The sequence below is a fragment of the Typopeltis vanoorti genome, chromosome 19 (assembly GCF_054136105.1).
Source record: "Typopeltis vanoorti isolate ZY-2024b chromosome 19, IOZ_Tvanoo_1.0, whole genome shotgun sequence".
NCBI classification, from domain to species: domain Eukaryota; kingdom Metazoa; phylum Arthropoda; class Arachnida; order Uropygi; family Thelyphonidae; genus Typopeltis; species Typopeltis vanoorti.
Window position 1 is genome coordinate 27,910,605 of NC_143567.1, and position 19,506 is coordinate 27,930,110.

Below are 19,506 nucleotides of genomic sequence, written 5' to 3' on the forward strand. Positions count from 1 at the left end.
ACAGAAATCTTTTGGGTTATCTTTAGCTTGTAGAGCCAATTTCTTTTCATACTCTCTTAGTTTTGCATAAGAGTTGTAACTGTTCCTGCCTGAGCCCTTATAATTTTCGTAACTGACATCATCCTTTTGTGCATGATATTCCTTCTACATTATCTTTTTCTTAAGAATCTCTTGCTTAATGACATTGTGCATCCATTTCACTGTTATCCTGTTTTTATTCTTCAAACTCTTTAAAAATTAAAAAAAAAAAAAAACACTTTCTTTTAATACTTTCCATCATGCACTGCCAGTATTCTTCGCATCTGCACGGGATTGAACCTAGTATTCTCCTCGGTTAGTCATATTTCCTGTTTTGTAGTTTAGCATGTAACCTTTTCTAAATGGAATATCCATACTTAACCTCTTCTCAGGTCAGTAACAACATGATCACTGTCACCAACTAGAGACAGAACAACAAATCTTTAACTTACACCCTCCTCAGCTACTGTAATCAGGTCTGGTGCTCATTGACCTCAAGTTCCTTCTGTTACATGTTGCTTATTCTTGTTGAGAGGCTTATACGCTGGTTAAACATGATAACTAATATTTAAGGAATTGACAGCGTATACTAGAAATATAGATTAAATAAACTTTAATTTATACTTTCCGATATTTCGGCGAACGTCACGTTGCCATCTTCTTGGGAACTTACTACTAAGACACGTGCACACAAGTACTAATAACAGCAAATGAGACTAAAGCCAGGAAGCTAGCGTTTTCCTAAAGTCCCGATGGTGCCCCCTGGCGGGCTATATCGGTAGTTCTTGGCCTTTGGGCTGAAGTTCTTCTGATAAACGTTTCCCAAATTTGGGGCAGTCTCATGCATCCAAATTTGTTGAGGTTTGGCATGTTCCTAAGGGCTGAGGCTGATTCCATGAATAGTCTTTCATACTTGAACTTGCTGCGGTGTATTACTGTGGCTTTCTTCCATCTTATTCTGTGGTGAGTATCCAGAGCGTGGTCTGCAAGCCCAGAGTGGCTGTACTGGTGAAATCGGATATAATCCTTGTGTTCTGATATTCTGATATTTGCTGTCCTGCCTGTTTGGCCAAAGTAGGTCAGTTTACAGCTGCAAGGGACCTGGTATACCCCAGGTAGGTCTAGGGGAAGTGGTTGGTCTTTGGTGGAGCGGATAAGGGATGCCAGTTTTCTATGTGGTCTGTAACAAGTGGTCAAGTCATGTTTTTTTAAGATTTTATTGATTTTTTCCAAGGTGCCTCGGATGTAGGGAATGGTGATGGATTTAGAGTAATCTTTATTGTGAAGGGGAGGGGGTGGTGGGTTGTGGATAACTGGGTTAAGTATTTTTTGGAGGGGGTAGCCGTTGGCTGAGAAAGTGTCACGGATGTGATTTAGTTCAGTGGTTAGGGCTTGATCATTAGAACAGATTATTTTTGCACTGTTGAATAATGTTTTAATAACTCCATATTGTTGTGAGGGGGGGGGGATTGTTGGTGAATGTATCTGCCTGTATGGGTGGGTTTTCTATAAACTGAGAAAACCAAGGTTCCATCAGGTTGGCGGGTGACTAGTGTGTCTAGGAAGGGGAGGTTATTGTTTTCCTCTTTTTCCAGGGTGAATTTGATTCTAGGGTGTTGGTTGTTTAAGTGTGTTAGGAAGGAGAGGAGTGAATCCGGGCCATGTGGCCATACATGTGTTCCCTACATCCGAGGCACCTCGGAAAAAATCAATAAAATCTTAAAAAAACATGACTTGACCACTTGTTACAGACCACATAGAAAACTGGCATCCCTTATCCGCTCCACCAAAGACCAACCACTTCCCCTAGACCTACCTGGGGTATACCAGGTCCCTTGCAGCTGTAAACTGTCCTACTTTGGCCAAACAGGCAGGACAGCAAATATCAGAATATCAGAACACAAGGATTACATTCGATTTCACCAGTACAGCCACTCTGGGCTTGCAGACCACGCTCTGGATACTCTCCACAGAATAAGATGGAAGAAAGCCACAGTAATACACTGCAGCAAGTTCAAGTATGAAAGACTATTCATGGAATCATCCTCGGCCCTTAGGAACATGCCAAACCTCAACAAATTTGGATGCATGAGACTGCCCCAAATTTGGGAAACGTTTATCAGAAGAACTTCAGCCCAAAGGCCAAGAACTACCGATATAGCCCGCCAGGGGGCACCATCGGGACTTTAGGAAAACGCTAGCTTCCTGGCTTTAGTCTCATTTGCTGTTATTAGTACTTGTGTGCACGTGTCTTAGTAGTAAGTTCCCAAGAAGATGGCAACGTGACGGTCGCCGAAATATCGGAAAGTATAAATTAAAGTTTATTTAATCTATATTTCTAGTATACGCTGTCAATTCCTTAAATATTAGTTACATGTTGCTTAAGAAGGTCGCCTTGCAAGAGTTCATTAAATTCAGCTTTCTTCTTGTAAGATTTTATTTCTATTCAATTAGATGTATAATTAAAGCTACTCATGATAATTTATTGTTTAGTACCATTGGGTATATTTTGCAATGTATTTCATCATCACTAGCAACTGATCCACTAGGTCTCTAAGAACACCACCATGTATTTGATATTGTTAGACTCCACCTCATGCCAGAAAGAGCTTTAGACACATATTGCATGCAAAAATTGTAACTAATATCCTCTTGACTTAAGATATACAGTCTGATACTGCTTTCTTCAAACATCTCTTGACCACAGCAGGAATCAAAGGTTATAAAATACAAACTGAAGATAAAGATATTTTTGGATTTCTGGGGTAATTATTTTAAAAAAATTATTAAGTGAGGTAATCAGAATCCATAAGTTAAAATTGGTTTGAACACTGTCTTGTATACAGCTAATTTAGTGTTTTGGCTAATTTCTCTCTTATTCCATATAAATTTATTCAGTTGACTTCCTACCATACCAGCTTTGTTGATTCTGTTGTCTATTTCCATATTTAATTTACCATATTCACTAAAAACCGTGCCTAAGTAGCTGAAATGTTTTGTTCTATAGGTTCTCCATTCACAATGCAGTTAATATTTTCAACGATTCTGCCTATTTTCATTGTCTTTGTCTTTTTTATTGCTGACCTTCATACCCTATCTATTACAACAGTTATTCAATTTAGTAACAAATAATAAAACAGTAGTAGCAAATATCTAGAAGAATGCATTTGAGAGTATATAGTCTACTCTCACTATAGTAAACGGTCTGGGATCAGGAGAATAGCTTGTTGTGGTGAATTTCTTTTAGCATAACGTTGTACTTTTGGTTGTGACTTTTTGGTTGTTTTATAGTGATTTGCTATAGTGAGGATTAACTGCATATTTGATTGATGTAGAAAGAAACTTGAAATGTGAAAAAAACAATTTCACATTTCAGGTTTAATAACTTGATATGAGAGGTAGTATAAACAAATTCCATGGTACTAACATAATATTGTACCTCATAACATAAATATTACATTAGTATCATGGAATTTAAAAAGAGAGAAGTTAACATTAGATTCGAAGACCTTGCAGGTTGTATTCTTCCATGAGAGCGGTAGAAATAATGAAAGAAGATTTTTTTTTTTTTGTGCCTTTGGAGCTGAACTGTAAATAAATGTGGGATTAAATTCGCTGGTGTGCATTTCAACAGATTTAGAAGAAAGTTGGGGTAATTACTGATGCCAATTCTGATGAATAGTGGGCACGAAAATATTTGTAAAATGCAAGCAGTGTAAACTGAACATCTGTGAAAGAGTTAATTTCTGAGTCACTAATTGATAATTTTTGTACCAAATAAAATATTTTCAAGGAGATCTTATGATCACCATCTAAAATGTCATAACAGTATTCATTGCTTACATGAACTTGTGATTTGTGCTTCAGAATAATACTTTGGTTGAAAGAGAGAACCTAATTTCTTGGTAACTGAGGTGGTAATATTTGTAACGTGCTTATGCCATATAAAATTAAGATGAGAGATAACCTGAAGGGTGAAATCTCATATATACTCCACTGATTTTGAGTATTGTCAAAAAGTAACACTAGAGGAAAAGGTTTTTTTAGTAAAAGTCACACTGCACAATTACAAAGAATACAGCAGTATACAACAGTAATATTTTTTTTATAAGAAATAATGTAAGATTGAATTTTACTCCACTGAAATTAACAAAGTTATCTGAACCCTCGCTGAAGAATGATATTAAGTTCAAGTTAAGAGTTGTTTGGGTTGATATTCAGGCAGTAAGAATCAGAGAAGGAAGGAGTAGCTCTAGAATTAAATGCTAAACATGAGGATAATTTTCTTGAAGTATGCAATGTCAAGTAGTGTTTTTTTAGAGTATTTACAAAAAAAAAAAGTCATTAGAGAAGACAGTTGACATAAAGGAAAAGCTGGTATTTTTTGAGATCTAAAGAGCAGAGAAGGAAATGAATACATCATTATCATCAAATTCCTGGTATATACCCTCAAGGGATGTACAGGATATGATAGTACTACATGAAAAATTTACATCATTACTAACTTCCTATCTACAATTTTCTTCCAAATCAGTCTGTTACCTGTCAAGACTCCAATATTATCAGATTTTCTATTTCTGTCTTCTAAAGTACTTTTTACTGTATCAATCCACCTATATCGTGGTCTTCCTTTGGGTTTTTTTCCTGCCAACCTGGCAAAGAACACTTGTTTTGCTAATCTTTCCTCTCCCATTCTGTTTAAGTGACCATACCACCTGAGATTAGTTCTACTAATGCATTCCTGGATGCTGACAGTGTGAAGTTCTTTACTAATATCCTCGTTTTTAATATGATATTGCCATTGATGCCATCTGTTCATGCCTCTAATCTTTCTCAGGACTCTCATATCTGTGGTCTCTAGTCTTTGGTCAAGTGTTTTACTTCTGACCCAGCTCTCAGATCCATAAGTTAAAATTGGTTTGAACACTGTCTTGTATACAGCTAATTTAGTGTTTTGGCTAATTTTTCTCTCTTATTCCATATAAATTTATTCAGTTGACTTCCTACCATACCAGCTTTGTTGATTCTGTTGTCTATTTCCATATTTAATTTACCATATTCACTAAAAACCGTGCCTAAGTAGCTGAAATGTTTTACTTGTTCTATAGGTTCTCCATTCACAATGCAGTTAATATTTTCAACGATTCTGCCTATTTTCATTGTCTTTGTCTTTTTTATTGCTGACCTTCATACCACATCTATTACAACAGTTATTCAATTTAGTCAAGGAATCTTGCAGACTTGTAGCGGATTTATTTAGAAGTATAACATCATCCGCATAAAGCAAAGAACTAACATCAACATCTCCGATTTTGAGTATCATGTTTAATACCACATCATCAAATTCCTGCCATGTACCCTCAAGGGGTGTACAGGATATGACAGTACTACATGAAAAAATTACATCATTACTAACTTCCTATCTACAATTTTCCTCCAAATCAGTCTGTTACTTGTCAAGACTCCAACATTATCAGATCTTATGTTTCTATCATCTAAGGCACTTTGTACCGTATCAATCCACCTATATCTTGGTCTTCCTCTGGGTCATTTTCTGGCATGAAAACGGCCCAGAGAACACCTGTTTTGCTAATCTTTCCTCGCCATGCATTGTGAATGTTGGGAATGTTAAGGGTTTTGAGGTTTAATATGATAAATATGTTAGTTGAACAAGTCTCCCATGATGAGTCTGCTGACTCCATGAAGGTTAAAGTGATAATGAAGATTATAATAATTTTATATTGTTTGATATCAAAAGTTTAGATAACTAAAAATCATGTTTTAATTTACCAAATGCTATCTAAATTCTATGTAAAAAAATTCTTTAAGCTTTTGTTTTGCTTCATTCTAGGAAGTAGCTAAAGGAAGGAGGAAGAAGTATCAAGAACTAGAGAAGAGAATAGAGCGTGAAAAGGAATTAAAAATAGTGACCCAGAAATTGAATGCAAAGAAAAAATTACTGGTAAATAATGCTGTATTTAATTTATTAATAAGATGTCTTCTCATTACTTTCTATGAAATTAGGTGTTTTTTTTTTTAATATTTCTTAGAGAGCTATAAATGATTTTAGTATTCTGTGAGAATTGTGTAATGGTTTCATTGGCCACTTAAGTAAGATGATCGGGTGTACTCTTCTGACAATGATAGTATCAGTTTCAGAGGTATTTTTTGGAAAGCAAAAAGTAAATCCCAGTTCAAAAATCATTTAAATTTTCATTTTCACTTGAAATAATTTGTCCATAAAATATCCATAGAACTTGCATTGGTTATCATGCAGAAGTGTTCTACTCTCTTTATTGCATCAGAATAGAGAAATAGAAAATATGATTCATTAAAAAATTTCATTTCTGTTGTTATTGGGTAAACTCAATAAAGCTGGTAGGCTTTAGAAAGAAAGGGTCAATCAATGAGAGGATATTGACCTTTTTTTCTTTTTTACTGTGAATGCTGCCACAAATGGCTGTAAATCTGTAGTATGCTAATTAGCACTCTGGGTGGGTTAAGGGTTAACAGTTACCATCCAAACCACTTCAGACCTCAAATGACAGGGCAGGTCTCTCACTGGGCACTGAAATTCATCTACCTCCTTAACACATTCACAAATATCTCTCATAGTGGGATCAAATCTACAGTCTGTTTCATGGAGAGCAGATACTCTATTCACTCAGCTGACTGAACCCACAAAAGTTATCCTAGCTGTTACCTTACCATTCAGGAGTTCAGTAGGCATCAAACAAGCAGACACATAAATTACTGTATTATTATTATATTCAGGAACCTCTGTAATGTATAAAGAATCATGCATTTCTAAGTAGCAGAAATAAATTTATTCAGTATTAATTTGCAGAGAGTAGAAAAGTTAATAAACTAAATTAGCTGAGCTTAGAATTCATTGGAGCAAATCCTATGTCACCTACTATCTAAGCTGAAATTTAAATAAATTTGAAAAAAGTGGAAAAGCACATATCTTGCTATATCTGGCTAACTAGAAGATGAAATAGTAATTTTTTTTAAATATATGTATATATATATATCTTTAGATAAATATATGACTTATTTTCTTAATACTGTGAAACTGCAGAAAGGTGAAAGTCATAGATAAATGTATAACTTGTTTTGCATTGAACTATGAAGGGAGAAAGGTATGTAGATTTTTTGTGTGTGTGTGTGGGGGGGGGGGGGGGGTAAATAGGTAGTTGATCATTAAGAATAATGAGGGAAATTATTCAAGTATAAGCAGAAAAGGATATTAAAAATCAGTAATTTTGGAGTTCAGTTTTAAAAATGTAGATAGCCAAAAATAAATAAATAAAAAATACAAAGATAAAAAACTCAGTTATTAAAGTTCTGTTTTGCAATATGATAGTCTTGATAGATTTATCTAATGTTAGGAAAAGTGGCATGTACATTAAGAGAAATCTTGACTGGTAGATAAAAGCAGTACTTCATTTTTTCGACTTTCCAAGTGAGTGAGATTATATGAGGGTTGTAAATAAGTAGTGGCAACACTGTCAGGAGACATAATTGGTAACTCAAATGTTACTCTTGTCAGATAGAGGCCAATTATATCTACTGTATATGTGTGCACAAGGCAACACAGCCTATTCTAACAAATGTCCTTGTGTGGAGAAGTGGTTAAAGTCAATGGCTCAGTGTGCAGTGCAATAAGGTGTGTTCACAAGATTAGAATGATGATCTTTGGATCAAGGTCCAGATTGCACGAGGTAAAACTGTGAGTGACTGTTATCATGGCCTTAGAGAAACATGTAGCAACAGTGCCCTAGCATACTAGACTGTTGCAAGATGGGTCTGTGCATTTCATCCATGGTGAGATCATCCACGTGATAATCGTCATTCAGGATGACCTATCATTTCAGATGCACATATAGAGCTTGTTCGTGGACTCCTTGTAGTTGATCAGTGACGGACTGTATGCCAGTTGGTTCAGGAAATTGGGATAAACCACCAAAGTATTTGGTACATCCTAAAAGGGAGACTTGGTGTGCACAAAATTGGGGAATAGGGTGGATGTTCCAACAATTCATAGTGCATTGTCCTGATGAAAGATAATATCGAAATAATATTCCCCGGTTATTGTTTCACCCTTTTCAAGATAATTAATAAACAAAATGCCTTTAGCATCCCAAAACACTGATGCCATTAACTTTCCTACTGATGATGGTGAATCCAAGTCTCATCCATAGTAATAAATCGATGCACAAAATCAGTTTTATTCTTGTTAAAATGCTCCAAGCACTGTTCAGAGATTTTCATGTGAGTGTGTTTTTGATCTGCTGTGAGCAAGATCGGCACAAAGGAATGATGTCCATCTGGGTGCCGATCTTGCTCACAGCAGATCAAAAACATGAAAAACTTTTTCATTTGCAATTCTTCATGCAAAATATATCCTACTCGTTCTTTTGAAATGCCTATAGTCTCAGCAATTTCACGCACTTTAACTTTCCGGTCATCCAATACCTTATCGTGCACTTGATCAATGATTTCTGGTGTTCTTGCGCTTTTTTTGGACGTCCTTCATGTTGATTATCTTCAAGACTGGTACGGCCACATTTTTAAACTCGTCAGCCCGTCTCTTAATTGTTGAAAACAAAAGAATAGAGTGCCTATACACTTTTATGAACTTCGAATGAATTTCTTTTGGCGTTAAACCTTCTTTTACAAAGAATTTTATAACCACACGATACTCAATTTTATCATTTCAAGGGATACAGACAGCTGTATAAAACAAACTACTTGATATGACTTGCAATTTCACATGGATGCTTATTACAGATGTACCAACCTAGAAAAAGAAAAAAAATTCTTGCTGATAGTATTGCCATCTATGGTCGAGGCCGAGAACTTTTCAGACCACCCTCATACATTGAAGGAATGTAATTGCATTGACTTGATAAACTATTTTACATTTTGTGCATGTTGCCACTTCTTTATTTACAACCCTCATACATGCCATGTGAGCATTTATGGTGCTATAATCAGTCCTGATAGTGAGACTTGAGCCCATTGAAGTCTGGTTTTATTGTACTGTGTTGAAAGTCAGTTATAGTAGTTTGTTCAGTTTTTGTATAGCATATATAGATATTTATGTTATTCATTTTAATATTCCTTTATTATTATTTGATAATAGTCAGGAATGACGATACCACAATCACAGTGTTGCAAGATTCAAGAATCTGACTAATGAACTGTGGATCAAAGTATGGGTTATGCTACTTTAAGTTTGAGAATGGAATTTATAAACTGCATTGTAGCATTGTAATGTATCAGTGTTATTTCTGAGGAGAATTGGTAGTTTGCGAATAGTTGTAAAAACAGCTTTGTCATTTGAATATTTAAAGAAATTAAATTTTGCTATTGAATATTAAGAAAAAATAGTAAACTTTTTAAGGTTATCTCACTAGAATAGATTATTCTATTATTACCAAAATGTTTTTTTTTTCTTTTTTCCCCACAAATCTACCAATAGTAGAAATTACCTTCCCTTTTCATTCTACCATCCTAACAGTATTAAAAAAAAAAACTTCAGACCATATTTCAAAACCACCATTATCTGCAACAATTGATAAACTGTTGCAGATAATGTCAGTTTTGAATATTTCCTTCAAGAAAGTAAATTCATCATATCTATGTTCATGAGGTTGTCATATATTCAGAACATTAATAAGTCTAATAAATAATTCATATATTCCAATTGATAAGTCTTCTAGGAGTTGTGTGGAAGTAGGTTGTCATAATGCATTTCTGTTTAATTTATGTTAAATATTGTTTATAATATACAGGGTGTTCGGGATAAATTTGACAGTTTCGTAAGGAAAAAGAAAATCTTCTTTGTATCTATTAAATTTAATGAATTGACAAAAAAAACATTACAGGCAGAGTTAATTACAATACTATCAACAAGATTTACTCAAAATAACCACCATTAGCATCGATCACAGCTTCAATTCTGCTTCGGAACCTCGAACAAGCTGATGCTACAGTCTCCCTGGGAAGAGCCGCAAAAACTGTTTTAATTTTATCCATTAACTGGGCTTTTGTATTACTGGAAGTGCGATTGGTGTCTTTTTCAACTGCGCCCCATACAAAATAATCCATGGGGTTAAGGTCTGGGGAGTTTGGAGGCCAAACATTTGGACTGGTGAAGTCGTAGAAATTTTCAGACAACCATTTTTGACTTTTCCCAGAGGTGTGGCAAGGGGCCGAATCCTGCTGCCATACATACGGCCTACCATTGGCTACCCTTGTTATCCAGGGCTTGACTACAGTTAGCAACTCCACGAACAAAGCCCGAATTCCAATGCCAGGGTTCTTCAACACCTGTTCCTGCAGATTTGCGAGGAATTCTGCTGTACGAACGCAATCAGATCGTCTGCTAGGGATCTTTCTTCTTGCTACATCCTCGTAGTCACCATTGCAAGTCTCTAGTTCATGCCTGATTGTTTTTACTGTATTCAGGGAGCATTGGGCAGCAGTCGTAATATCCTTATTTTGATGGCGGGCACGAATCATCATGATACAAGTTATTCTCTTCCATGATTCAGGTGGGTTCCAGCTATCCATCCTTTCTGACATCTTGTATATGAATGAAGAAGGGTCCAAACTTTTAAATGAAGAGAAGTGTGTGTTAATACATGTAACTTACGGAAAAATATAATTAATTATAAATATGTCAAATTTATCCCGAACACCCTGTAGTTTGAACTCTGTGTACAGTGATTGTTTGAGTTGGTTGTTTGCAATTTTTACAAGCTTTATTTTATACATTATTATGTACAATAATGGATGCTACAGCATAACAGGATAGTAGCAACAAAAACTTCATTGTTCAGGGAAATTTAACATGAGGCCCAATGGGATATAACAATTCATGTATGCCAATTTCAGATGCATCAGGAAAAAGAGTGAGGGGTGTTTGGCATTGGTAAATTGTACTTGGCTAAAAGTTATAGGCAGTAGTGAGACTCAGTTGATGGAGAAAGATACTGTTACAGAAACATTGTTTTCGGGGAGGATAGAGAGAAAGAGAGAACAGTAGAATGTGTGTGTGTGTGTGGGGGGGTGCTGATTATAACAGAAAAACTGCAACTGACAAGCATAGAAGTTCAACAGGAAGGATTGAGAGTGCCAACATATTTGAAGCTGTCTGATGTAAGCTAAGGAGATGTAGTCATGCATCAACAAATTAGCTCATTGAGCACAGGATGAACAATTATTATTGGAGTGATTTCAACTTTAGACTCTTGTATATTGAAAGTAAGTGATTGTGATTATGATAAACTCAGCAGGCAGCTTGTAGCATTACTATGGCACAACTACAAAGGAATGATGTCCGTAGCAAGGAAAGGAAATATAATTTATTCAGCTAAGAGATAATTACCTAAAATAGGATGATGTGTTTGAAGGGTTTGAGAGTGCTAGGTCTAGTTATAGCATCAGATGATTTCTCCAGAATTCAGGTAGCTACAGCTACTTTACTTTCAGCTGGGAAGAGTGATCATGCAGTCTTGACTTGATAAGTGGCTAAACATGTAGTTTTCGATTAAGAGGGGTATATGGGTACAAACCTGGTGATTATGATAAACTCAGGAGGCAGTTTGTGGCATTGCCGTGGAAGGAGGGTAAGACAGCCCCATTACATAAAGGGGCTTCAAGAACAGGAGTGTTCTTGAAGAAATTATAGACCAGTTAGTGTCCTTTTAACAATAGAGTAGTATGCTTTTTTTTAGAAGTTATTCTCTTATGTAAATTTCACACTTACTTTCTTCCCATTTTATTAATATGAATGAAATTGGGCCAAGTCTTTCACAAGTCCATGAAAATTTAAATGTATGCCTCAAATTCCCAACACATGTATTGCAGTACAGTGCAGTATATATGCCTCAAATTCCCAACACATGTACTGCACTGTATACAGTACGTGCTTGTTCTGAGAAAGCAATAAGTCCATAAGCACCCAAGGCTTGATATATATAATAATTAAGTGCTCATAGTTCTAGGAGACTAGGTCGTTCAATAACTGACCTACAGTATCTCTTTGTTATGGGCCAAGGAAGGAAAGATCAGTAATTAATTTAGTTCCTGAGGGGAAAAAAATAATATGTTTGCACTCATCCTCATGCCATGATGGGTGACTTCATCTCTTAGCAGGATTAGCAGTATGATCATGATAAAACAAGCACTTGAGCTGAAAACTATTGGCGCTCTTTTATATTTTTTGTGATATGTGTGATTCTTTGTAATCCCTTCCCCAACTTTTTTATCTTCTGTTTTTTGTAGTGTATCCATAATATAGTTGCTAGGATGGTGCAGTGTTTGCTATTTGGTTGGAAAGACCTGGGTTTGAATTTCACTAGGATGCAAGGAACTTCTATAGGGTTTTTTCATATGAAAGTTTAGTTGATCTCATTTTGTGCCTAAATGCCCATGTGATAGCAAAAAAAAAAAAAAAAAAAAAAAAAAAAAAAAAAAAAATTGTACAGAAAGATGGATACTTTGTGACCACAGTATATGAGAAAGTCTGGATTGGATGTCTATGTTTCATTTGCCAATTTATTACACATCTGGTTCTGTTTTTGTCTTAATAACAAAACAGATATGGAATTCTCCATATTTGTAAATTTCACCTCCCTCCCTATGAATTTTCTGTTCCCAAAACTCAGAAAAGATTTCAAAAGGCCACAGATTTGATGTCACACAGATTAGCTTTCCAAATAGCTGTATACATTTGTACAACTTATGAATTACACTTGCAATGTATAATTAATTTTTTTGATTAGCTAATTATATATAGTTACCAGTTGGGGGGGAGGTTTAATTTTTGCTGCTTTTATCAACTCTACCTTACATTTAAAGGGTTTATGTTGGTATATATTTCAGAACAAGAAGGATCCTCCAATCAAAAAGATTAAAGAAGGCACGAAAACTTCAGCGCCAATTTATTTGTGGAGAAAAGAAAGGAAGCGATAGTAATGTACCTATGTAGGTGTGTGTGTGTGTTTTGCCCATTTGGAAAACTTACAAGTGTAAATAGCAGGTATAATAAATGATCTAATTATTTTCTAAATGCCTACTTTGTGAATTTCTCATCCCATTCCCATTTTCTCTCATTTGATAGGCTCAAAGGCCTGTCATAGCTAAGTAACTAGTTATTAACAGCTTCTTGATATTGTGGTGGTGTTGATACCATTATTGTCAGCAAAAGTCAACAACTTAGTTGTCTTTTCATGACAGTAATACTCACAATAGTAAATAAGCTTACCATCTAAATTCAACAGAAATTTGTCTTTCACTTGAATGGATATATGTTGGTTCATAAAAATATTTTACAATATTTTTATTGACTTTGCTTAAATAGTAGCTATATTCAAAGAGTATAAAGTTAGTCAGACTACCATATAATCAGTTTCTCTGAAGAAAGTAATCAGGAAAGCAAGTGAATCTAATTATGTGATCCAAGAAGTTTCCTTGGCTAAATTGTAAATAAAAAAGCTGAGAAACCCTAATTGTTCTTCAAAAAAAAAAAAAAAAAAAAAAGCTGAATAGTTTAACATGTTCGCTGCCAACTATGAGTATACTCCTATGCCAAGCACGAGTTAACCCGTAGTATAAGTACATTAATTTGGACCCTTGGTTTGTGAATAAAGTGGAGAGCATGTCTGGGAACTTGGTAGAAGGAAAATAATTTCAGCAAAAGTATAGTATATTATAAGAGGTATTGTTGCATAAAGCGTGTATTTATTAATGCAAATAAAACAATTTTTTGAAGTTTTTTCAACATATGCATATATTTATATACGATATATCATCATCTGAGTCATTGCTAGAGTCATCTGTAGGATTATAATCATCTTCGGAATCGGAACCAAATAATTCATTCCATTCATCATCGTTCATATTAGTGTAAGCTTCTAATTCTTCATCAGTAAGCTTTCTTTTACTGGCCATGGTGTAATTGAAAGTTTTTATTTAGATAATTTTAAATAATTGTAAGACTAGACGCAGTAAACCTTACTGCACTGAATGTTGAATGTCACTGACTCTGAACTCGAGTTGCACAGTTGTCAAGTTGTCAGCGCATGTAAGACGTAGGTGGGGGGGTGATACGAGATAACTCATACTGACCTTGTAGAAGTGAAAGTACTTGGCATGCGGTAACAAACTATGCCCGAGGAGCGTGCCAGCAAACGTGTTAAAAAAAAGTAATACCATATGTCATCTTATTTATCAAGGCACAATCGAAGTATAGACAATTATTTAAGTGTTGCATCACAGGCTCATTAAGAAAGATATCAAACTCATGTTATTACTCTTTTTAACACGTTTGCTGGCACAAATCAACTGGTCAAGTCATGGATGCTAAGAAGCAGCAAAAGCAGTACCAGGCCAATCAGAGTTTTAGTGAATCCCAGAAAAAGTTGTAAGCCTAACATATATCAGTATTGGGGGGGGAGGGTTTCAGTGTTTAATTCACAAACATTATTTCTGATTTCTATCAATAATGACTTGACTTGTCTTTCTTGTGATATGTGATCTTCGATGTTTTTTTATTAAAATTAATCTGGAAAATGATCTTGCAGAAGACGTGCACAATGTGTCAAAATGCAGTGCCTAATTATAGTTATTACACTGCATTTATTAATTATACCCACTAATATCATAGGCAGAGCTGGGCAAAATATTCCTTAGATGTAATTTGGAAAACCCAGTACTGGATTTCAAAACTACTTCCAAGTATCCTGCTGTCTGGATGGAACAATACTGAAGAACATTTTCACTTCTTTACTAGCTCAAAAGATCTTAAACTGGTTCAGCTATTTTTGAAATATATAAAAAACTGAGATAAGATATTTCTTTGTAGTTATATGTTGCATGTTTGACAGTAATGAAACACATATGTATATTACCTTTTATAACTCATATAAATCAAATTATATAACTATTAATTCATGAAAAAATGTGGTTTTTCTATATGCTGTTTAATTAATAGTAGATTCCATTCATTTCCTAATCCATATATTTCCTAATTTATGATTCTATTTAAATACCATGTCACTTGCATGTTGCCTTTTTTTTTATTTATACATGTTAGCAAGAAATATATATAGGGGATAATATTTTCATGTAGCTGCCTGTTAGTATGAGAATACTGAGTGGATCATATGTTCACATAAGTTTTCCTATGGGATAGTAAAACTATATACACTAACTACATAATTGTCTGGGCACCCCTGTTATTTGAAGTTATAGAACATTCCAGGCTTGTTAATAACATAAAAACCAGCGTACAGATAGTAGGAAGCAGTATTTCATCATAGCAGTTGAATACAGGTGGTATGGCAACACGATGTAAACTCAGTGACTTCAAGAGAGGTGTCATTGTGGGCTGTCACATTGATGGCATGCCATTGCCTCTCAACTGGGGCATCCAAAATTAATGATTGGCAATGTGATCAACAAACGTAGAAGTTCTGCCATCACTAGTGCAAGAAAACCCACAGAATGGCCACCGAAAATGACTGACAGGGACAGGAAGGTGTTAAAGAAGGTCGATATTCTGGATAATCAGGTGCTACCTACACTGTGGAGTTTTTATGGAACTGACCCATGTTACTATGAAGATGACAATGCCTCATGCCATAAAGCTGCAGCTGTTATGGAATAGTATGAGATGAGTGTTAAATGACTGCCCTGGCCTGTACAGAGTCCCAAACTCGACCCCATTGAATACCTGTGGGATGAATTGGAGCAGCAATTGAGGTTCAGAGCAGCACGTCCTCGATCTTTCACTGAACTCGGTGCTGTTTTGATGGAAGAATGGAGACAAATTCCACCTGATGTCTGCCACCCATTATTGGAAAGTCTCTTTCAAAGCCAAAGGTGGACATACCCAATATTAGAGTTCGCCTGCTGGTATCAATTGTAAATTGCTAAAGTGTCTGGACAATTATTGGTGTATAGTGTATATTACTATAGGATTATAGACCTAAACTTGTTTCAACAAATACTGTAACTACATTTAAAAAAAAAAAATACAAAATGGCACTGTATAAAATGAAAACAGTTCAATTAAACTTTACATCAGCAGTCCTGTGTATGACTCTTTATATCTTCAATGGGAAATCCCACCCCCCTCCTTCATACGTCATCACATTTCTAATATATATCTTCAGTAAAAGTACACAGAATTCTATGATAGTACAGTATGGTTAACATGACATTATTACTAGCTCCTTTTAAATAATTTTCCTTCAAATTAACCTGGTATTTTCAGGCAACAGTAATGTCAGATCTTACATTTTTGTCTTTGTACTTCTAACTACATCTGCTCATTAGGCCTTTTCCTGCAACCTGGCATCACATTTGTTTTGCTAACCTTTCTCTTTTCCATTCTGTTTTATGTGACCATACCACTTACATTAGCTCTGCTGGCACATTCTTGAATGCCAACAATGTCAATTTCCTAATATTATTATTGGACCAGAGAGAGTCAAGGACTCATTGAGAGAAGCCATGCATCTCCGACACCAGCTGCCATACCTTCTGTTAAACTCATTTGCACTAGATGCATTCATTACTTCAACAGGCAAACTGTGACACTTGGTCACGGTTCTGAGAGAAAAATCAAGCTCTCATCCCTTTCTTAACTTCATATCTTCATCTTTTTATATAATTCTGCCATTAATTCCATCTGTTCACCTCTTCCCCCCCCCCTCCCAAATTCTCATGGTCTTTGAGTAACTGTTTTATTTATAACTCAATTTTAGATGGTTTAAATACTGTTTTGTATACTCTGGTTTAGCACTGTGACTAATTTCAACAAACTTCCCATCATACTAGCTCTGCTTATTCTGTTATCTCATGTCATTCTATTAGTTTTCCTTCAAATTCATTTTAATTCAGGATTAGTTTATGGCACAAAAGAAAAAAAAGCACATTAATTAATTGGCAAGGTACAGTGCTTCCATACATATCCTTGGGCAACCAAAAATATATATGAAAGAAGATTTAAGGAATCTATTGATTCATTCTTTTATAAGTTGCAGCAACATTTCAGTTGATTATACATATCTTGTTGCCAATTATTAAATACTATAGCATTAATAACTACATGATCCTGAACTTTATCTCTCTCTGTGCTAGATTATGCCTGTAAGGTATCCAAGTAGTTGTACTGTGGGAGACTATTGTGATCTCGGTATAGGCAGCATATCTGGAATCATGAATTGTTATATCCCTTTCTAAAAAAAATGTTCTGCCCCAGTTATCATATACCAGAGAATGCAAAACTTTAAATCCTTTCTTTTTGATTTTCTCTGGTTGAAAAATCTTTATTTTATGAAGTTCTTTTCCTGCCTTTGATACATGACATTGATGAAGAGTCAGGTCTGAAGTATCATTCAAGTCAGAATGGAATTAAACAGATAAAAGATGAATTTTGTTATTGCTTTCACTATTACTAAGTGATCACTCTACTTAACAATATCTCTTGAAAGATTCTAATCAGTGACAGATTAATAAGTTAAATAAGCTTTTAGATAAAGTGACTTCAGGAGATTAAAAGTTAGAATTTAAGTTTATTTCACTGAGACAAGTAGCTATCTGACATAAGCTGGAAAAATAATTATCTTTCTCTCTCTGAGTGTATGTATGTTTGTATGTAGTTATATCCTCTTATATCATAAATGCATAATATTTTAAAAAGAAGATAGGAAATCTTCATTTATCTTCTTCATATATTCTGATCAATTTAGACAGTTTCTCTGTTGTCTTATAGCCTATTGTTGAAAAAAGATGTTTGACTAGATTTTTTAAATTATTTGAAATTGATATCATTGCAGAAAATTTCAGATGTAAAACTAAAATATATATTCAAAAAAAAAAAAAATGGAAGGAGTGGCAATGGGTTCTCGTATTTTTCACGCATTCTTAGAATGTTCTCTGGCCTCAAGTCATGCCAAAAATTAGCTATTCTTATCTGCTCACCAAAAGATCATTCATCATCTAGATAGTTTCCCAAAATGTGGTATAGGAAGGGTCTTCAGGGATATGAGGTACTTTAAGTTTCAGCTTTTTTTTTCTTTACTGTTATATTTTTATCGTAGATAAGTGGAGGTCTATTCTACAAGTAATTTTTCAATAACTATAAAACCTAAAGGAAGTTTTAAACAAAACATGTCTTTTGGCATGTATTGTCTGATCTTCTAATTTTAGGACCACTAATCATGTAGCACTATGGCAGTACTGTGATTAACTTTACATTATTGCTAACTTCCTATCAACATGTTCCTCTCCCCCTCCCATATTAATCTCTTATTTGTCATGACTCCAATGTTGCAAGATCATATATTTTGGTTTTCTAATTACATCAGTCCATCTAGATATTGGTCTTTTTGCTACCATCCTTGTCAAACACATTTTTTAACCTTGCCTCTCTCATTTTGTATCAAGTTCATTAATCTTTACTATGCTTTTGATACCTTCTGTCCATTCATCTGATTGTTTTTAGAACTGTTAGTGTCTAATTCTTGATAATCTGTTTCATTTCTAACTCAGCTCTCTCTTTAGATTTCAATGTGATATCTTTAGATATTACATTAAAATTGGTTTGCTGTTGTATTGTATAGCATTGGAATGCTGTACACTGCTAGTTTAGTGTTTTGACCAATTTCTCTCTTATTCCATATAAATTTATTCACTTGGCTTATTCTGTTGTCTCTTTTCATATTCACTAAAAGCTGAAAATATTGCCTAAATAGCTGAAATATATTTCCCGTTGTGTATAGGTTCTCCATTAAGAATGCAGTCTTTTCCACATACAGCAATAATGTGACAAAGTTTTTATGATTTTATTGCTGATTTTCATGCAATTGTTACAGCAGTATTTTTTACATAAAGAATCTGAATTTCTGTGCAGGATTTATTTATGAATATAACATCATCTGCATAAAAAGCTGAGTTGAATATTTCAGATTTTGATAACAAGTTTAATGCCGCTTTCCTTCATAATGTGATTCATATATAGATGAGTAAGAGTGGAGATAAGGGTGCACCTTTGTTTTGCCTGGTTTTACATCAGATGATTTACTTCCTTTAACACTTTGAGTCCTGGACCTACTGGGACTTAAAGAACACTGTGTCCAGACCATTTTTAGCTCTATTTAAAAAATTGCTGTGCAGTATTTCTATCGAATAGAAAGTAATACAGCTCCTAGGAGCTGGGTTTCACATTATGGGGAAATATCAAGAATAGTGATCAGAGCTTGCTCCACCCTTACCATGAGTTGCACTCCCTAAAGGGTTAGTGGTAACACTATCCAGGTATTTGCTTACGTTTGGACTTGCCGAACTTTATATATTTACTATATTCGGCATGAAACTCTTTGAGTTTCTTATTCGGCTATGAAACAATATGGGATGTAATATCCCTTAACTTAAATAAGTTTATGTCGCCGAATTGAAGCCTTTGGC

The 19,506-nt window shown here is 34.8% G+C and overlaps 1 protein-coding gene across 1 annotated transcript in view; it reads left to right on the forward strand.

The window, feature by feature from the left end:
• The window catches only part of LOC150095937 (putative U3 small nucleolar RNA-associated protein 11), a 115,963-nt gene extending 102,861 nt beyond the window's left edge, over window positions 1-13,102 (forward strand). The window contains exons 7-8 of the mRNA XM_090409369.1: window positions 5,870-5,980; window positions 12,916-13,102. Coding sequence (XP_090265495.1) covers window positions 5,870-5,980; window positions 12,916-13,005 — 201 coding nt within the window. The 3' untranslated portion in view covers window positions 13,006-13,102. The remainder of the gene's footprint in view (window positions 1-5,869; window positions 5,981-12,915) is intronic.
• The last annotated feature ends 6,404 nt before the right edge of the window (window positions 13,103-19,506 follow it).